General features: G+C 41.2%; 2 protein-coding genes across 2 annotated transcripts in view; one reads left to right on the plus strand and one right to left on the minus strand.

Annotated features, from left to right (window-relative positions):
* Nucleotides 1-341: 341 nt before the first annotated feature.
* Nucleotides 342-18,332, plus strand: part of LOC120434039 — a gene marked incomplete at its 3' end in the record, with an annotated part of 59,169 nt that continues 41,178 nt past the window's right edge. The window contains exon 1 of the mRNA XM_039601427.1: nucleotides 342-485. Coding sequence (XP_039457361.1) covers nucleotides 400-485 — 86 coding nt within the window. The remainder of the gene's footprint in view (nucleotides 486-18,332) is intronic.
* On the minus strand, nucleotides 11,379-13,697 carry LOC120436141. The gene is made up of 6 exons (XM_039606554.1): nucleotides 13,439-13,697; nucleotides 13,139-13,358; nucleotides 12,800-13,011; nucleotides 12,542-12,686; nucleotides 12,354-12,463; nucleotides 11,379-12,017 (listed from the first exon to the last, which is right to left on the minus strand). The coding sequence occupies exons 1-6, from the start codon at nucleotides 13,469-13,471 to the stop codon at nucleotides 11,706-11,708; spliced, it is 1,032 nt and encodes a 343-aa protein (XP_039462488.1). The 5' UTR covers nucleotides 13,472-13,697; the 3' UTR covers nucleotides 11,379-11,705.

An 18,332-nucleotide genomic window follows, 5' to 3' on the forward strand; every position in this document is an offset into this window, starting at 1 on the left:
ATCCATGGAGGCAACTCAGTTTTGAAATGTAGATGTTGTCTTAAAAACATCTTTGTACAAATCACCTGTGAGTGATTTTTGTTTTTCTTTGCTTTTACAAGGCTCACAGTCTCAAATGTCTTGATGCATGCTCAATCATCCAGCTAAGAAAATCCCCAAAGGTTGATTCTGTTCATCTGGACACATTTTCAGTGGGAGAAATGTTTCATTGCCCATACAAGTGCCTTCTTCTTCTCATATAGTAATAATTAACCGAGGATGCCTACTCATTTTATGAATCATCATAAACCACCAGACAGTTAAACCGGGCAGACTGACGTATCAACATATGAGGTAAAAGTACATAAAAAAAAGCTGAGTTAAAACGAAGTGTTAAGAAAGGTGAAGCACTAGAGCGACATGAGGAAAAAGCTCTCGATTATGATCAATCTCCTCTGTTTGGGGAGTCTGTTGACCACTCTTATCTGGTACACGTTCGAGGACAGGTGAGTAATTACCTTTGTATCTTATAGAGAAAAGCAAGAGGTCATGAAAAAAGTGTTCTGATCAAAAGTAGCTTATGGCACTGTGAAACTACAAAAAATTTAAAATAATAATAATTCTGAAACAGTTTGGAAGCTGTGTAAAATACAAATATAAGCCCGAGGTTGCGGAAATACACACACACTTAATGTAAGCAGAAATACACGTAGTTGTGTTAAAAACTATTCTGGTAAAAGTTGAAGCACAGATTTAACTTCTTTGCTCGAGTAAAAGAAGTGAAGAAATGCAGGCTCTGAAATGTACAACAGTATAACAGTAAAAGTCGCTCTTTGGAGGACATTTGAAGCAGCTCTCTTTGTTCCAGCCAAACTTTATCACCTACGCCAAAGAGGTTATGTTTTTGACAGTGTTTGTGCCTACATGTCATTCAATCATCACAGAGGTGATCGTGATGATCACCGCAAACCTTCACCAAGGCAGCTCACTCTCTGTGCACTCTTTCCTTCAAAGGGAATAGCATTGTGTTTTGTATATATTCATTTTGTTTTCATTATTCTCTTGAAACGAGGTTTGTTGTGCAGTGAAAATAAGGTTAGACTCGCATGACATGTTTACTCTGACTACACAAACATTATAAGGGTGATGAATGATAGGTACTGATTTGTAAATAGTTGGACTTGATTACATTCGGCATATTATATAATATTATACATCAGTATATTTCTAATTACCTTGGCTTCAGATAATTTCTGTTGACAATACCTTTTTTGTCAGGATGCATTTTGGGGCTGACTTGAAAGACGACAGATGTGAATGTAAAGTGAAATACAAAGTCATTCATGGTATGGTATTTTAAAGAGCTGAGAAACCACAAAGTGTGGAATCTACAAAGGAGGTACTGACCTTCAGATGTTGCTGTAGCCCAAGTGAGACATAGAGGACATTCATGTATTCAACACATAAAAAACAACCAACACTGCGCATCCAATGAGGTCTTCTTCATAAAGTCACTCATTGTGCAACATCTCTTTTTTTTACCACCGCAGCAACTGTAAATCAAAACAACACTGCAGTATTGGCAGAAATGACCTAAAACAGCTACAAAACCAGAACAGATACAGTAAACAAAATGTCCCAGAGAGATGATGGGAGATTCCATTTACCCACTCCCAGCACACCACTATATTTTAAATCTTTGTATGGTACTTTCTACATGTTGACAACACATACCATAGTTGTTTGAATCACAGTTGGTATGTTTTATACCTATTTGCCAATTTTTAACCAATAAATATTTAAGATGGCCTTGAAAACCTTGGTGGAAGCAAGTCAAGTTTGAATAGATTGTTAACATAATCTCACTGTACCGCCCTAAAACTTTTATTAGAATTGATTCAAACTATTGTGTTCACAGGCAGAATCACACACACAAATGCTACCAGAAACATAGTCTGATTACCCTATTTTTCGGACTATAATGCTCACCTAAAATCCTTTAATTTTCAAAAAAATCGACAGTGCGCCTTATGTCTGAATTCTGGTTGTGTTTACTGACGTCAAACCGATTTTATTTGGTACACTGTGCTCAAAAATCTGTCAAAAAAATGTTTTAGTACGACTTTGGTAACCTATGAAGCCACACCGTTTGATGGATTTTCGGAGCATGTTGGCTACTGTAGTCACGAGCCTTGCGGAGGAATACGTATTGTGCTTCAACATAATATTACCGTATTGTGTGTGTATAAGGACCCCAAAATGGCACCTGTTAAGAAACTTACTTACAAAGCGGATTTCAAACTCAGGGCTATCACTCGCACAGTACAACATGGGAATAGAGCAGCTGCGAGAGAATTCAGTATTAATGAATCAATGGTACAGAAGTGGACCCTTTGTGCCTTATGGTCTGAAAAATATTATAGCAGCCGTTATAAAGCTATACAGAGCTATTTAAAAAAAATTGTACTGCCATTGTTTATATTGATTATATATAGCCATATAGGAATAGGGATGGGTACCGGTATTGTTCTGACATAAACAGTAGTAACCAGACCGAAAAGCAGCGCACATTTCGGTGCTTTCTTTCGGTGCTTTTTTTTTCTTGAGATGTACACTTTGGATTCTAGCCAATCATTTTACCTTTGCAAGCGTAGTAGGCGGGGCCAGGTACGTACGTTCTTTTAGAGCAGAGCTACAGATTAAAAATGCCCAAGGCGAAGCGGTCAAAAGTCTGGCTGTACTTCACAGCTAAAGATGCAAACTCAGCAGCCTGCAACAAGTGCTTAGGGTGATACTGTGCAAAGGAGGTAACACCTCGAATCTGATGAAACACCTGGCGACATATAGCATTTTGTTAAAAGCCGAGAAATGCACCGTATTTGATAGCTTGCTGCAAGACCTCACACCGAGCACATCTACTGCGGGTGTGGTGCCTGTTATCGGACCTGGAGAGTCCTGGCCCCTAGCCCTGTCAGTGTAGCAGAAATGATGACGGATGATGATGGCAGCAGCAGCCGTTCTTCTTTGTGTGAGTAGCTTAATGTTGTTCGTGTGTAATTTACATTGAGTAAGCTAACCACATTATTACATTAATCCACGTAAGGTGAACTAGCAAACACCATCGTAGTTACATGCGGCTGTCTTCTTGTTTGATGGCAGATACTCCCTTCACCCTGGCCAAAAAGGCTAAAATGACCAAAGAAAAAGTGGAAAACAGCTAAACATGAGAGGTTTTTGGACAAAGTTTGTGTTTGTTTTTTTTTCATTGATTAAGCACTGCTTCCAGCCAAGAGTGATACCATATATGCCCTATATGTCAGGGTAGGCGTAGAAAACAGGACTCGTATGCAGGACTCCTTTGGGAGAAGACAGTGGATTTATTTACAGTGCGGTAAAGGTGCAACAGTTCAATATATATATATATAGTGATGGGGTGCCCAGGTGTGGTCTCCTCCTTCTCCTCCTAGCAGTGCTCGTGGCCGTGAAGTGAAAACACACGTAGTGACTCCTTCCAAACAGTAATCCCAAAAGGCGGTCCAGCTCCCGTGATCTCTCTCTCCGTTTCCCTCCTAGTGGCAAACACACAAACACACGCAGAGTAACTAAACAATCCTCAGCTCAACATAAACTGCCACAAAAACCATCGGCGCTGCTCTACCGTGCTTCACACAATGATCCAACGCTGACTGAAGCTCGATCGCCCTGTTAAGACGGCAGCCCGGGAGATGGCGGATAATTGGTTACAGCTGGTCGGCTCCGATCAACAACAGGTGCGGTCAGTCTCTGCGCGGGAACACTCTCGGGAATGCTCGTCACCACTCGGAGGTAAACAATCCCGTTACGAGAGAGAGAGAGAGAGAGAGTGGGAGAGAGAGGAAGGGAGCAACATGCACACAATAACGCATGGGCAGGCAGCCAGGCAAGAGCTGTCGGACCATGACAGTACCCCCCCCTTTAACGGGAGCCTCCCGGCGACCGACCAAACTTGTCCGGGTGCCGTCTGCGGAATTCTCTCACCATACCGTCATCGAGAATAGCGGATCGCAGCACCCAGCAACGCTCTTCCGGACCATACCCTTCCCAGTCCACCAAGTATTGGAAGCCCCTACCGCGGCGCCTAGCGTCCATAATCCGCGTTATGGAATATGCAGGTGCGTCATCGATAATCCGGGCAGGTGGTGGGGACCCAGCAGGCGGGCACAACGAGCTGGTCCGGACTGGTCCGGCCTTGTTTAGGACGGCGGAATGGAACAAGCGTTCCGTTCCACCGTCCTAAGCAAGGCTGCCCTAGTAGCCTTCCAGGCGCGCCGACATCGACGAATATGATGTTGGACAGATGGCACGGCAAGCTCACCCTCCATGACAGACAGGAGCGGAGGTAGATAACCCAGGGAGGCTTCAAAAGGCGACACTCCCGTTGCGGTTGACGTACTGGCGTTGTGGGCATAGTCAATTCAGGCCAACTCCTCGCTCCAAGTGGACTGGTTAGATGAGACGACACAGCGTAGCATGGCCTCCAGTTCCTGATTCGCCCTCTCAGCTTGACCATTTGTCTGCGGGTGAAAGCCAGAAGACAAACTGACCTGGGCCCCCAGTTCCGCACAAAACTCCTTCCACACCCGGGAAGTAAACTGGGCCCCTCGGTCCGACACAACGTCTTGGGGAATGCCATGTAAACAGAAAACATGCTGGACAAGGAGTTTAGCAGTTTCCAAAGCAGACGGGAGTTTAGCCAGGGCCACAAAATGGGCTGCCTTGGAAAAGCGGTCAACAATGGTAAGTATGACGGTAAGCCGGTGACAAAGTCCACCGAGAACTTAGCTGCATGCGCCCAATGAATGACCTTGCCACAGACAGCTGTGGGAACATACTGTTGGCCCGCGGGGCCCGAACTGGGATCAGGTTCCAGTCGCTGAGCCTCCCTGATCAACTTCTCAATCTCCCACGTCACTGTACCCACCACACAGCCAGCCGGGATGATAGTCCTCTCCTCCTTCTCCTCCTCCCCCTCCCCACTGGAAGCAAACTGGCGCGAGAGGGCATCCGGCTTGGTGTTACGCAACCCTGGCCTGTACGTGATGACAAGATCAAAACGAGTAAAAAACAAGGTCCACCTGGCTTGCCGGGCGTTGAGGCGTTTGGCCGTCTGCAGATACGACAGATTCTTATGGTCCGTCCAGACCAGCACCAGATGCACACTCCCCTCCAGCCAGTGGCACCATTTCTCCAAGGCCAACTTGATTGCCAGGAGCTCCCGATCCCCAACATCATAATTACGCTCTTCCTGGGAAAGACGATGGGAGAAGAAGGCGCAGGGATGGAGTCTACCTTCCACTCGTTGGGAAAGGACTGCTCCCACACCAGAATCCGACGCGTCCACTTCCACAATGAAGGGTCGAGACAAATCTGCTTGAATGAGAATGGGGGCAGAGGAAAACAACAGTTTCAGTTGCACAAAAGCCTGTTGGGCCTGGGGCGACCACACAAACTGCTGTTTAGGAGAAGTGAGAGTAGTCAACGGCAACACCACAGTGCTAAAGTTACAAATGAACTTACGGTAGAAGTTCGCAAAGCCCAAGAACTTTTGGAGTGCCTTCCGGGTCTTAGGCCCTGGCCACTCCACCACTGCCTTGACCTTAGCAGGATCTGCTCTCAACTGCCCCCGATCAATCACAAACCCCAGAAAAGACACTGTCGGGACGTGAAATTCACACTTCTCACCTTTGACGAACAGGCGATTCTCCAACAGCCGTTGAAGCACCAGTCTGACGTGTTCAACATGCTCCTCACGAGTCTTGGAAAAAATGAGAATATCATCCAAGTACACAAAAGCAAAGTGGTTAATGAAATCCCGAAGCACGTCATTCACCATAGCCTGAAACACTGCCGGAGCATTGGTAAGACCGAAAGGCATGACCAAATATTCGAAATGGCCTAAGTGCATGTTGAATGCGGTCTTCCATTCGTCCCCTTCTCGAATACGAACCAAATGATAGGCATTGCGAAGGTCCAGCTTAGTAAAAATGGTGGCTCCCTGGAGCAACTCAAATGCGGACGCTAACAGAGGGAGAGGATATTTGTTCTTGATGGTTATTTTGTTGAGACCATGGAAGTCAATGCAGGGGCGAAGGGATTTGTCCTTCTTTTCAACGAAAAAGAATCCTGCCCCAAGCGGAGAAGTGGACGGTCGAATGATGCCAGCGGAGAGTGAGTCGGTGATATAGCGCTCCATGGACTCGCGCTCAGGCTTGGACAGGCTGTATAGGCGGTTGGTGGGCAGCGTAGCTCCTGGAAGCAAATCAATGCCACAATCATAAGGTTGGTGAGGCGGAAGCGATGAGGCCAAACTCTTGCTGAACACTTTAGCTACACTGCAAATTCCTTGTAGCTTGACAAGATTTATTGTCTTAAATTTAGCCAGATTATCTTGTCCATCTTGTTTTGAACATTACAAGCTAGTTTCCAGTCTCATGTGTTAGATGATTAAACTTGTTTCAAGTATATATTACTTTTTTTTCTTATTTAGTCTGTATATCTAAAAATGAACCATTTTACATTTATTTCAAGCAAAAATAGCTTTTAGATAGAGTGTAAAACAAAAATTATCTCAAAATAAGAAACATTCACCTTTTTCCTTGAAATAAGAAAGTCACTCATTGGAAGGTATTTATTTCAGGTTTTTAAAGAAAGGACATCTTCAAGGTTATATTTTGTCATAACATAGACACTGTTTCTGAAATTGACTGGGTAATATGACGTAAAATCAAGTAGGTTTTCAACATCAGTCAGTTCAGTTGCTTGGGCAAGGTTGGGAATTGCAATTTCATAGGCAAGAAAGTCTTTGTTGAAACCCAAGGTTTCATACACCTGGTATTCAAAACAATAAAGTACACTATTAACAATAAAAATGTTTTTTACAAGTCCAAAGATAGGGTTTAAACCATTTGCTGAAATGAGTATAAGAGACCTGTCACAGATGTACAGTATTTGTTTCCATGTAAAATAAGCCACTTTACTCTAACGGCATGATGTATAGCATCTTCAATCCCCAAAAAATCTACAACCTTTGATTGCAAATGGTCCATATTAGCAACCTCTGATATAGGACCTAGTTCTTTCTCATTTACAAATATCGGATGCTCAGTTCCTGCTTCACTTTGGCAACACTCCAGCAGCTGATTGTGGTTTACAAGAGACTTGCACACATTCTTAAAGTTTAATTTGGATGACCATTGTTTAAAAAAAAAAACTGTGTTTAGACTTGAATCTCATGCACATATGACGTATTACAGGTCCCAGGGCAATAATTTGAGAGGAAGATGCAGCATGTAATGTTGCTTTGGGATTACATTTTTTCTGGGAACAGTTGCCTGAATTGTTTAAGATGATCTTCTATCATTTTTTTAGTTTGGACACAGTTTGTAAAGACACAACTGGGGCAAAAAGTATTTTAACAATTTCAATTAAATCCAAAATAAACTGAATAAAGGGATTTTTCTCTACAACACTGTACAATAAGAATGGCAAAATCTTGATCAATATAAGCATTTGTCCAGAGGATTGTTTGAGTCTGTTGTCACTTGAAGCTAAAGTAGCAATACTAATTGGTGAAGGCTTGTCACGTATGTCCGCTGATGAAAAGGAAAGTTCTGCATGGCAGAATTAAACAAGTCCAATTCCAAATTTCCAGATAAAACAAGGTATTTCAACACACACTTAATTTCCATTGGTGCCACTCCTTCAAGAATTACATGCATAATATCCTGTGGCATCTGCTCTGTGAGATTAAAACCTGGGAAATCAACTAATCAACTAATCAACTCATGCTGGGCAAGAGTGTCTCCGCAGCTAGTTTGGGAAATACCAAGTTCATGGGGGGAGGGGGGTATTACAAACTGTAGCTGTAAAACAAAAATGGTCACAAATAAGGTAAAATGAAATAACACCTATAAGAGTTTATTTTAAATCAATGAAGAAGAAATTTACCTATCATACTGACTGTGTTTTATGAACGTACAAACCACTAAATTGTATATAGAAGCAAAAAAATTGAGATGTCCACCTTCATGTTCTATGTTAGTTGTTACCTAACTCCGTTTGAATTTGGAGTCACAGGAATCTTCTGCACTTGAGCGTTGAAAGACAAAATGTAAGAGAAAACTTCATCAAGGAAGAGAGGTAAGCAATTTTAATTTTTCGAATGTAAGTAGTGTGTAGTCTAATCACTGTTTTAAAGTCAAGCGGACAGAGTAATAAATTTAATTTGAGCGTGGGAAGGAGTAATGTAGCATGCTAACGGATGCTAGCGTTAGCAGCCCTCGCATGTGGTTCAGAAAACAGTTAGTGAAGTATCTACTGTAATGTTGTGAGAATTCCTAGCTATGCTATTTATAAGGGGCAATGTTAGCCGTTTGTATTAACTTAAGTTAATAGGCACATTGAGAATTTCTTTCAATTAGCAAGAGAGCTAATTAACCACATTCACTATCACAGAAACCTGAAACAACTTCTTCACCCTGGGTAGTTGCTACAGGCCCTCCAACTGCTGATGCTAATGTAGGCCAGCTGAAAACCTTGCAGCTCCCCAGTCCTCCGGAATATGTTGTGTACACCGACAGTGAGTTGGAGCAATGCCGAAAGAGTTACCTGGAGTTGGCCTGCTCCGGCAGGGAACAAGCATGCGTCATGTCAAAAGAACTGAGATGCAGATTGGTGAGAAATACAATCACAAGTATGGTGTCCCTTTTGAGAGCAAGCCAAGGCCAAATGGAGTGATACCCTCTAAGACCGAAATCACTGCAATGGCTAAAAAAGTTGTGGAATATTATCCTATGCTGCAGGATAATGATGCAAGCGTAAAACACGTAAGTTCTTGTATTTGTGTCTCATATATAAATCATTTTGTTTTGTTCAGGGGGCATGATATATATGTATTTTTCACCAGGAGAGCATTAATGCCAAGTTACAAAAAGGCTGCAAAATATGAAAACCCCAGTAAAAGGCAAGGACCAACACCGGAGAGGGGCGGCCCAAGAGAAGGCTCACTGACCTCTCCCAAGGGATGAAGAAGCTGATGATGAAGATGCTGATCGCAGTTCTTCCAGTGGTGCATCTACTCTGTTATCACCTGTCAGAAATTCTGACGATGCCTCCACTTCATGTGAGTACATACATGTAATTTTGTAAAATGGTTATCAACACACAGCCAGTAGTAGCTAATGTTTTGTGGAAGTCTACTTCAGTAACAATGAAAAACCAAAATGCTCTTGTACTTCTCTCTATCTTAGCTGACAAGGATAGTCGGCAAATACAAGCAAGACATTACAAAACATTACAAGAAATGTGCAAGAAGGCAAAAACCAAACCAAGAAGATGTGTCCCAGCTATTAGACCTCGAGTTTGAAGCCAGAAGATCCTTCATTGACTCAGACACCATGAAAGAGGAGAACAGAGCTCGCCTCATCTTGGATGCATATCCATGCTTTAAAGAATTGCATCATGTAAGTTTTGGAAGAGTTAATCAATAATCACTTTAATTTCAAATATATTTGGTGTGGTAGTAAAGTTATTTTGATTTTATTTGTTTACTTATTTTTTTAAACCTATTGTAGGCATTGGGTGAGCTTCATAGAATTTTTGGATCCCCACAACAAGTTCATCAGTCAAATAAAACTGAGATGGGAAGAATTCTGCTCCAGGGTAGAGTTCTGACGGTGTGTCAAAGAAGGCAATGAATCCACCAATGACCATGGACAAAAGTAAGTTTTACCATTTGAATACAAAGTTCTCATCCTTTAAAATTTATGTTTATGAAGGTTTGTTTCTGCTTTGTCCAGCTGAAGCCCACCTTGCACTGATGAAGGCTCTTCCAACGCTCTTTCCCACACCCTGCCCATCCACCAAAAAGATGGGGAATGCTTCTGAAGCATTTCTACATGTCCTGAAGGTAAGTTTTGTAAAATTTGCTTATAAAGATCTACAGAAAATTTGGCAAACGAAATTTTTCGGTCAAATATGACTCCAAAATGCTTTTTCGGTTTCAGCGAAAGACTTAAATCTATAATTTATTGTTTTCATTAATTTATATACGTATTTAATGTACACGAGTGTGGTCACATAAGGAGTCGCTTGACACTGATAAACCATAAGTCATAACTATTATAAAATGTGTGTAACCAACAAAGAACAAGATAATGACGTCTCCGACGTTATGACCAAATCCCACAAAAAACATACAATTAACATAAGATGTTAACTGTCATGTCTTTTGTGTCTTGCAGCCTACAGAAGATCCAGATGCTGTCCTCCAGAAACGAAGCTTGTCATGTCCAGTAGTGATGTTCGATGGCTGCAAGTGTGTCATTGCTGTTGGTAATTTACCAGTTACAACATTTGACAAAGAAAAACTTGGTGAGGCTATGATATATGTGATGGCATACTTTTATGCACTCCATCTGACTTACCCCAAATGCGTGGCAACCCTGCTGTCTGTCATTCAGACAGAAGTTCTCCAGGATGCCATTCATGAGCATGACACTACATCATCTTACAGAAAAGCCCTGGCAGAATGGCATGCATTTATTGGAAAGTAGTGTGTAAATTTCAGATAAGATTATGAGAGGGCACTTTTGTTTTGTTTTTTTTCAATCTGGGTCTTATTTCTAAAATGGAAAATGTTCATTTACTCAACACTTATTTTTATCTTTATTATCTTTATTTGTGGCTTACAATAAGTGGTTAAAGCTTATTTTAAGTTTCAATGTTCTGATTTGTTGCCTGGAATGAGTGTAAAAGACTTATTTTTAGCTTTATTTAAATCTAGATATTGTTCTTATTTCAAGAAATCTTGTTAAGAAAAAACACTTACCCATGGGCAGATAATTTCACTTGTTTTAAGCAAATCTTCACCAAAAATAAGTGTATTTTTCTAGTATTAAGGAGGTGGGTTTTTGCAGTGTAGATCCTGATATTCAGCCGGAACAACACTGCAAAAACCCACCTCTTTAATACTAGAAAATACACTTATTTTGGTGAAGATTTGCTTAAAACAAGTGAAATTATCTGCCCATGGGGTAAGTGTTTTTTCTTAACAAGATTTCTTGAAATAAGAACAATATCTGGGATTTAAATAAAGCTAAAAAATAAGTCTTTACACTTATTCCAGGCAACAAATCAGAACAATTGAAACTTAAAATAAGCTTTAACCACTTGTTCTAAGTAAAATGTTGAAGAAATTAAATCTGAAAATAGGCATAAAACACTTATTCTAACGAACAAATCAAGGCAAATAGTCTAAAAACTAGTACATTAAATCATTTTAAAGATATTTCTGCTTTTTAAATTTAGCTAAACACTACTTTAAGATTATATTGCTGATTAAGGACAAAACAAAACTGAAACAGAGCAAAAGTGTCCATCTTTATTTGTCCACTTTAACAATAACCTGCAGATAATAAAGATACAATTGAACAGTACAGGTCCAACATTATGAGTTTGTTTAAGTGGTTTCAACATTTCAACAGCCTTAGAGGTTTCGCCATTGCCCCATTAAAATTGACGAGTGACATAGGAAGACCACAAAGATTCAAATTTCTTTCGAATGACACCAAATACCACAGATCTTGTCTGGGTGAGTAAATGAACATTTTCCATTTTAGAAATAAGACCCAGATTGAAAAAAAACAAAACAAAAGTGCCCTCTCATAATCTTATCTGAAATTTACACACTACTTTCCAATAAATGCATGCCATTCTGCCAGGGCTTTTCTGTAAGATGATGTAGTGTCATGCTCATGAATGGCATCCTGGAGAACTTCTGTCTGAATGACAGACAGCAGGGTTGCCACGCATTTGGGGTAAGTCAGATGGAGTGCATAAAAGTATGCCATCACATATATCATAGCCTCACCAAGTTTTTCTTTGTCAAATGTTGTAACTGGTAAATTACCAACAGCAATGACACACTTGCAGCCATCGAACATCACTACTGGACATGACAAGCTTCGTTTCTGGAGGACAGCATCTGGATCTTCTGTAGGCTGCAAGACACAAAAGACATGACAGTTAACATCTTATGTTAATTGTATGTTTTTTTGCTGGGATTTGGTCATAACGTCGGAGACGTCATTATCTTGTTCTTTGTTGGTTACACACATTTTATAATAGTTATGACTTATGGTTTATCAGTGTCAAGCGACTCCTTATGTGACCACACTCGTGTACATTAAATACGTTATAAATTAATGAAAACAATAAATTATAGATTTAAGTCTTTCGGCTGAAACCGAAAAAGCATTTTGGAGTCATATTTGACCGAAAAATTTCGTTTGCCAAATTTTCTGTAGATCTTTATAAGCAAATTTTACAAAACTTACCTTCAGGACATGTAGAAATGCTTCAGAAGCATTCCCCATCTTTTTTGGTGGATGGGCAGGTGTGGGAAAGAGCGTTGGAAGAGCCTTCATCAGTGCAAGGTGGGCTTCAGCTGGACAAAGCAGAAACAAACCTTCATAAACATAAATTTTAAAGGATGAGAACTTTGTATTCAAATGGTAAAACTTACTTTTGTCCATGGTCATTGGTGGATTCATTGCCTTCTTTGACACACCGTAGAACTCTACCCTGGAGCAGAATTCTTCCCATCTCAGTTTTATTTGACTGATGAACTTGTTGTGGGGATCCAAAATTCTGCGAAGCTCACCCAATGCCTACAATAGGTTTAAAAAAAATAAGTAAACAAATAAAATCAAAATAACTTTACTACCACACCAAATATATTTGAAATTAAAGTGATTATTGATTAACTCTTCCAAAAACTTACATGATGCAATTCTTTAAAGCATGGATATGCATCCAAGATGAGGCGAGCTCTGTTCTCCTCTTTCATGGTGTCTGAGTCAATGAAGGATCTTCTGGCTTCAAACTCGAGGTCTAATAGCTGGGACACATCTTCTTGGTTTGGTTTTGCCTTCTTGCACATTTCTTGTAATGTTTTGTAATGTCTTGCTTGTATTTGCCGACTATCCTTGTCAGCTAAGATAGAGAGAAGTACAAGAGCATTTTGGTTTTTCATTGTTACTGAAGTAGACTTCCACAAAACATTAGCTACTACTGGCTGTGTGTTGATAACCATTTTACAAAATTACATGTATGTACTCACATGAAGTGGAGGCATCGTCAGAATTTCTGACAGGTGATAACAGAGTAGATGCACCACTGGAAGAACTGCGATCAGCATCTTCATCATCAGCTTCTTCATCCCTTGGGGAGAGGTCAGTGAGCCTTCTCTTGGGCCGTCCCCTCTCCGGTGTTGGTCCTTGCCTTTTTACTGGGGTTTTCATATTTTGCAGCCTTTTTTGTAACTTGGCATTAATGCTCTCCTGGTGAAAAATACATATATATCATGCCCCCTGAACAAAACAAAATGATTTATATATGAGACACAAATACAAGAACTTACGTGTTTTACGCTTGCATCATTATCCTGCAGCATAGGATAATATTCCACAACTTTTTAGCCATTGCAGTGATTTCGGTCTTAGAGGGGTATCACTCCATTTGGCCTTGGCTTGCTCTCAAAAGGGACACCATACTTGTGATTGTATTTCTCACCAATCTGCATCTCAGTTCTTTTGACATGACGCATGCTTGTTCCCTGCCGGAGCAGGCCAACTCCAGGTAACTCTTTCGGCATTGCTCCAACTCACTGTCGGTGTACACAACATATTCGGAGGACTGGGGAGCTGCAAGGTTTTCAGCTGGCCTACATTAGCATCAGCAGTTGGAGGGCCTGTAGCAACTACCCAGGGTGAAGAAGTTGTTTCAGGTTTCTGTGATAGTGAATGTGGTTAATTAGCTCTCTTGCTAATTGAAAGAAATTCTCAATGTGCCTATTAACTTAAGTTAATACAAACGGCTAACATTGCCCCTTATAAATAGCATAGCTAGGAATTCTCACAACATTACAGTAGATACTTCACTAACTGTTTTCTGAACCACATGCGAGGGCTGCTAACGCTAGCATCCGTTAGCATGCTACATTACTCCTTCCCACGCTCAAATTAAATTTATTACTCTGTCCGCTTGACTTTAAAACAGTGATTAGACTACACACTACTTACATTCGAAAAATTAAAATTGCTTACCTCTCTTCCTTGATGAAGTTTTCTCTTACATTTTGTCTTTCAACGCTCAAGTGCAGAAGATTCCTGTGACTCCAAATTCAAACGGAGTTAGGTAACAACTAACATAGAACATGAAGGGGGTGGACATCTCAATTTTTGCTTCTATATACAATTTAGTGGTTTGTACGTTCATAAAACACAGTCAGTATGATAGGTAAATTTCTTCTTCATTGATTTAAAATAAACTCTTATAGGTGTTATTTCATTTTACCTTATTTGTGACCATTTTTTGTTTTTACAGCTACAGTTTGTAATACCCCCCTCCCCCCATGAACTTGGTATTTCCCAAACTAGCTGCGGAGACACTCTTGCCCAGCATGAGTTGATTAGTTGATTAGTTGATTTCCCAGGTTTTAATCTCACAGAGCAGATGCCACAGGATATTATGCATGTAATTCTTGAAGGAGTGGCACCAATGGAAATTAAGTGTGTGTTGAAATACCTTGTTTTATCTGGAAATTTGGAATTGGACTTGTTTAATTCTGCCATGCAGAACTTTCCTTTTTCATCAGCGGACATACGTGACAAGCCTTCACCAATTAGTATTGCTACTTTAGCTTCAAGTGACAACAGACTCAAACAATCCTCTGGACAAATGCTTATATTGATCAAGATTTTGCCATTCTTATTGTACAGTGTTGTAGAGAAAAATCCCTTTATTCAGTTTATTTTGGATTTAATTGAAATTGTTAAAATACTTTTTGCCCCAGTTGTGTCTTTACAAACTGTGTCCAAACTAAAAAAAATGATAGAAGATCATCTTAAACAATTCAGGCAACTGTTCCCAGAAAAAAATGTAATCCCAAAGCAACATTACATGCTGCATCTTCCCTCTCAAATTATTGCCCTGGGACCTGTAATACGTCATATGTGCATGAGATTCAAGTCTAAACACAGTTTTTTTTTTTTAAACAATGGTCATCCAAATTAAACTTTAAGAATGTGTGCAAGTCTCTTGTAAACCACAATCAGCTGCTGGAGTGATGCCAAAGTGAAGCAGGAACTGAGCATCCGATATTTGTAAATGAGAAAGAACTAGGTCCTATATCAGAGGTTGCTAATATGGACCATTTGCAATCAAAGGTTGTAGATTTTTTGGGGATTGAAGATGCTATACATCATGCCGTTAGAGTAAAGTGGCTTATTTTACATGGAAACAAATACTGTACATCTGTGACAGGTCTCTTATACTCATTTCAGCAAATGGTTTAAACCCTATCTTTGGACTTGTAAAAACATTTTTTGTTGTTAATAGTGTACTTTATTGTTTTGAATACCAGGTGTATGAAACCTTGGGTTTCAACAAAGACTTTCTTGCCTATGAAATTGCAATTCCCAACCTTGCCCAAGCAACTGAACTGACTGATGTTGAAAACCTACTTGATTTTACGTCATATTACCCAGTCAATTTCAGAAACAGTGTCTATGTTATGACAAAATATAACCTTGAAGATGTCCTTTCTTTAAAAACCTGAAATAAATACCTTCCAATGAGTGACTTTCTTATTTCAAGGAAAAAGGTGAATGTTTCTTATTTTGAGATAATTTTGTTTTACACTCTATCTAAAAGCTATTTTTGCTTGAAATAAATGTAAAATGGTTCATTTTAGATATACAGACTAAATAAGAAAAAAAAAGTAATATATACTTGAAACAAGTTTAATCATCTAACACATGAGACTGGAAACTAGCTTGTAATGTTCAAAACAAGATGGACAAGATAATCTGGCTAAATTTAAGACAATAAATCTTGTCAAGCTACAAGGAATTTGCAGTGAACAGAGAGATCAGGAGTACAGACAGAGTCCTTTGCCACAGTCGGCGTCAGATTGGGAACAGCTGACCGTAAGCACTGCTTGTGACACCACTCACTCCATCCCCCCACACTACCCTGGGCCCAATCTATCTGAGGGTTATGACGTTGAAGCCACGGGTAGCCTAACACCAATGGAGTATCAGGCACCCTAAACAGAAACAAACTTATCTTTTCAACATGATTACCAGAAAGAACCAGCGTGATTTCATGCGTGCGATGCGTGACTTTGGCCAGCACTTCCCCATTGAGGGCAGACACATTTAAAGGAACATGCAGGGAAACGAGCGGGACCCCCAATCTCCTGGCTAAAGTCTCGTCCATAAAGCTCTGTTCCGCGCCTGAATCCACTAATGCATTACAGGAATGAGTTATGGACTGAAAGATAAGCTCGGCGGGGCAGCTGAGGTGGGGTAACACATCTCCTTTCGCACCCATCAGTAACCCCACCGCTACTGACGGGCCGAATCTTTTAGCGGGGACGGGCAAGAGTCTGCAAAGTGCCCTTTCTTTCCACATGCAAAGCACTCACCCATCTGGCGCTTCTTCCTCCACCCCGGCTTGTTGAATCTAGCTCGCCCTAGCTGCATCGGCTCCTCCTCCCTCTCCTCAAGCTCATGCTCCCCTTGTCCTTCCCCATCAGAAGAAGTGCTCAGCCAACCACCTGGGCTCCCTGTTGCCCAGCGGGCTCCCTCAGCCCGCCCTCCATATTCTCGCATGTGGTCATCAAGGCTGATACACAAATTAATCAAAGCATCCAACGATGTAGGTAATTCTTTGGTGGCCAACTCACGTCTGATTCCTTCATTCAGGCTATTGAGAAATGCCCCCCGAAGTGCTTTTTCCTCCCACCCAGTTTCCTCAGCCAAGATCCAAAAATCCACAGAGAAATCCGCCACACTCTTTTTGCCCTGTTTCAAAGAAAACAAACGGTGAGCAGCTGCATCCGGATTAGAACTTTTATCAAAAACACTGCGGAACTTGGTCAGAAAGTCAGGATAAGAAACATTGGAGTTGGAGCGCAGCACTGCCTGAGCCCACTTCAGGGCTCTCCCAGTCATGAGTTGCACCATGAGGGCAATCTTGGCACCGTCGGTAGCATAGGCGTGAGTCTGTTGGCGAAAACTCAAGTCGCACTGGGTTAAGAAGCCTCTACACTTATCTAAATCCCCTGAAAATTTTTCAGGCACAGGTAAGGTGTGCTCACGCATGGGTGGAGATGGAGAGGGAGGAAGAGGGCAGGCGGCCATAGCAGCAAGGAGGGTAACTGAGGTGAAACATTAGCTGCTGCTGGGCCAGGGATTGCCACATACCTTTGAGTTCCATTACTACCTGAAGCAGGGCGCCCTGTTCCTTAGAAATATGCTGAAGCATCTTCTCGTGTCGTTCCAATAAAATCAAATCAAATCAAATCACCTTTATTGTCACGTCACATGTGCAGGTACACTGGTACAGTACATGCGAGTGAAATTCTTGTGTGCAAGCTTCACAAGCAACAGAGTTGTGCAAAATACAATAACGTGCAACAAGCAAAATATAAAATGGTTAATCTAAAAGTAATAAATATATGTACCATATATAAAGGTATATACATTACTGAATGTGTATACTAAATATGTTTTTCTACGTGTGTGTGTGTGTGTGTGTGTGTGTGTGTGTGTGTGTGTGTGTGTGTGTGTGTGTGTATATACATGTTTTACAAATGAAATAGAGTAAACAATAAAATAAGATATATAAAATATAAAATGTACAGAGGTTGGTATGTGCAAAACAGTGGCATTAATGTACAGTATGGAGTGCATAATGTTGAAGTTCCAGTAGTGAGGGTGAGGTGTCTATGACGTGTTCAGCAGTCTGATGGCCTGGTGGAAAAAGCTGTCTCTCAGTCTGCTGGTTCGGGACGGATGCTGCAGAACCTCCTTCCTGATGGAAGTAGTCTGAAGAGTTTATGGCTGGGGTGACTGGAGTCCTTGATGATCCTCCCGCTTTCCTCAGGCACCGCTTCCTGTAGATGTCTTGGAGGAGGAAGCTCACCTCAATTATCCGTTCAGCACACCGCACTACTCTCTGGAGAGCTTTGCGGTTGTAAGCGGTGCTGTTGCCATACCAGGTGGTGATGCATCCAGTGAGGATGCTCTCAATGGCACAGCGATAGAAGGTCCTGAGGATGCGGGGGCTCATGCCGAATCTTTTCAGTCTCCTGAGAAAGAAGAGGCGCTGCTGCGCCTTCTTCACTGTTTTATTTATGTGTACTGACCACGTAAGATCCTCAGCCAGATGTACACCAAGGAAGCGGAAGCTGCTCACTCTCTCCACAGCGGCGCCGTTGATGGTGATGATAGGTCCGCCTGAAGAGA

The sequence above is a fragment of the Oreochromis aureus genome, linkage group 3, assembly GCF_013358895.1.
Source record: "Oreochromis aureus strain Israel breed Guangdong linkage group 3, ZZ_aureus, whole genome shotgun sequence".
Classification (NCBI taxonomy): Eukaryota; Metazoa; Chordata; class Actinopteri; order Cichliformes; family Cichlidae; genus Oreochromis; species Oreochromis aureus.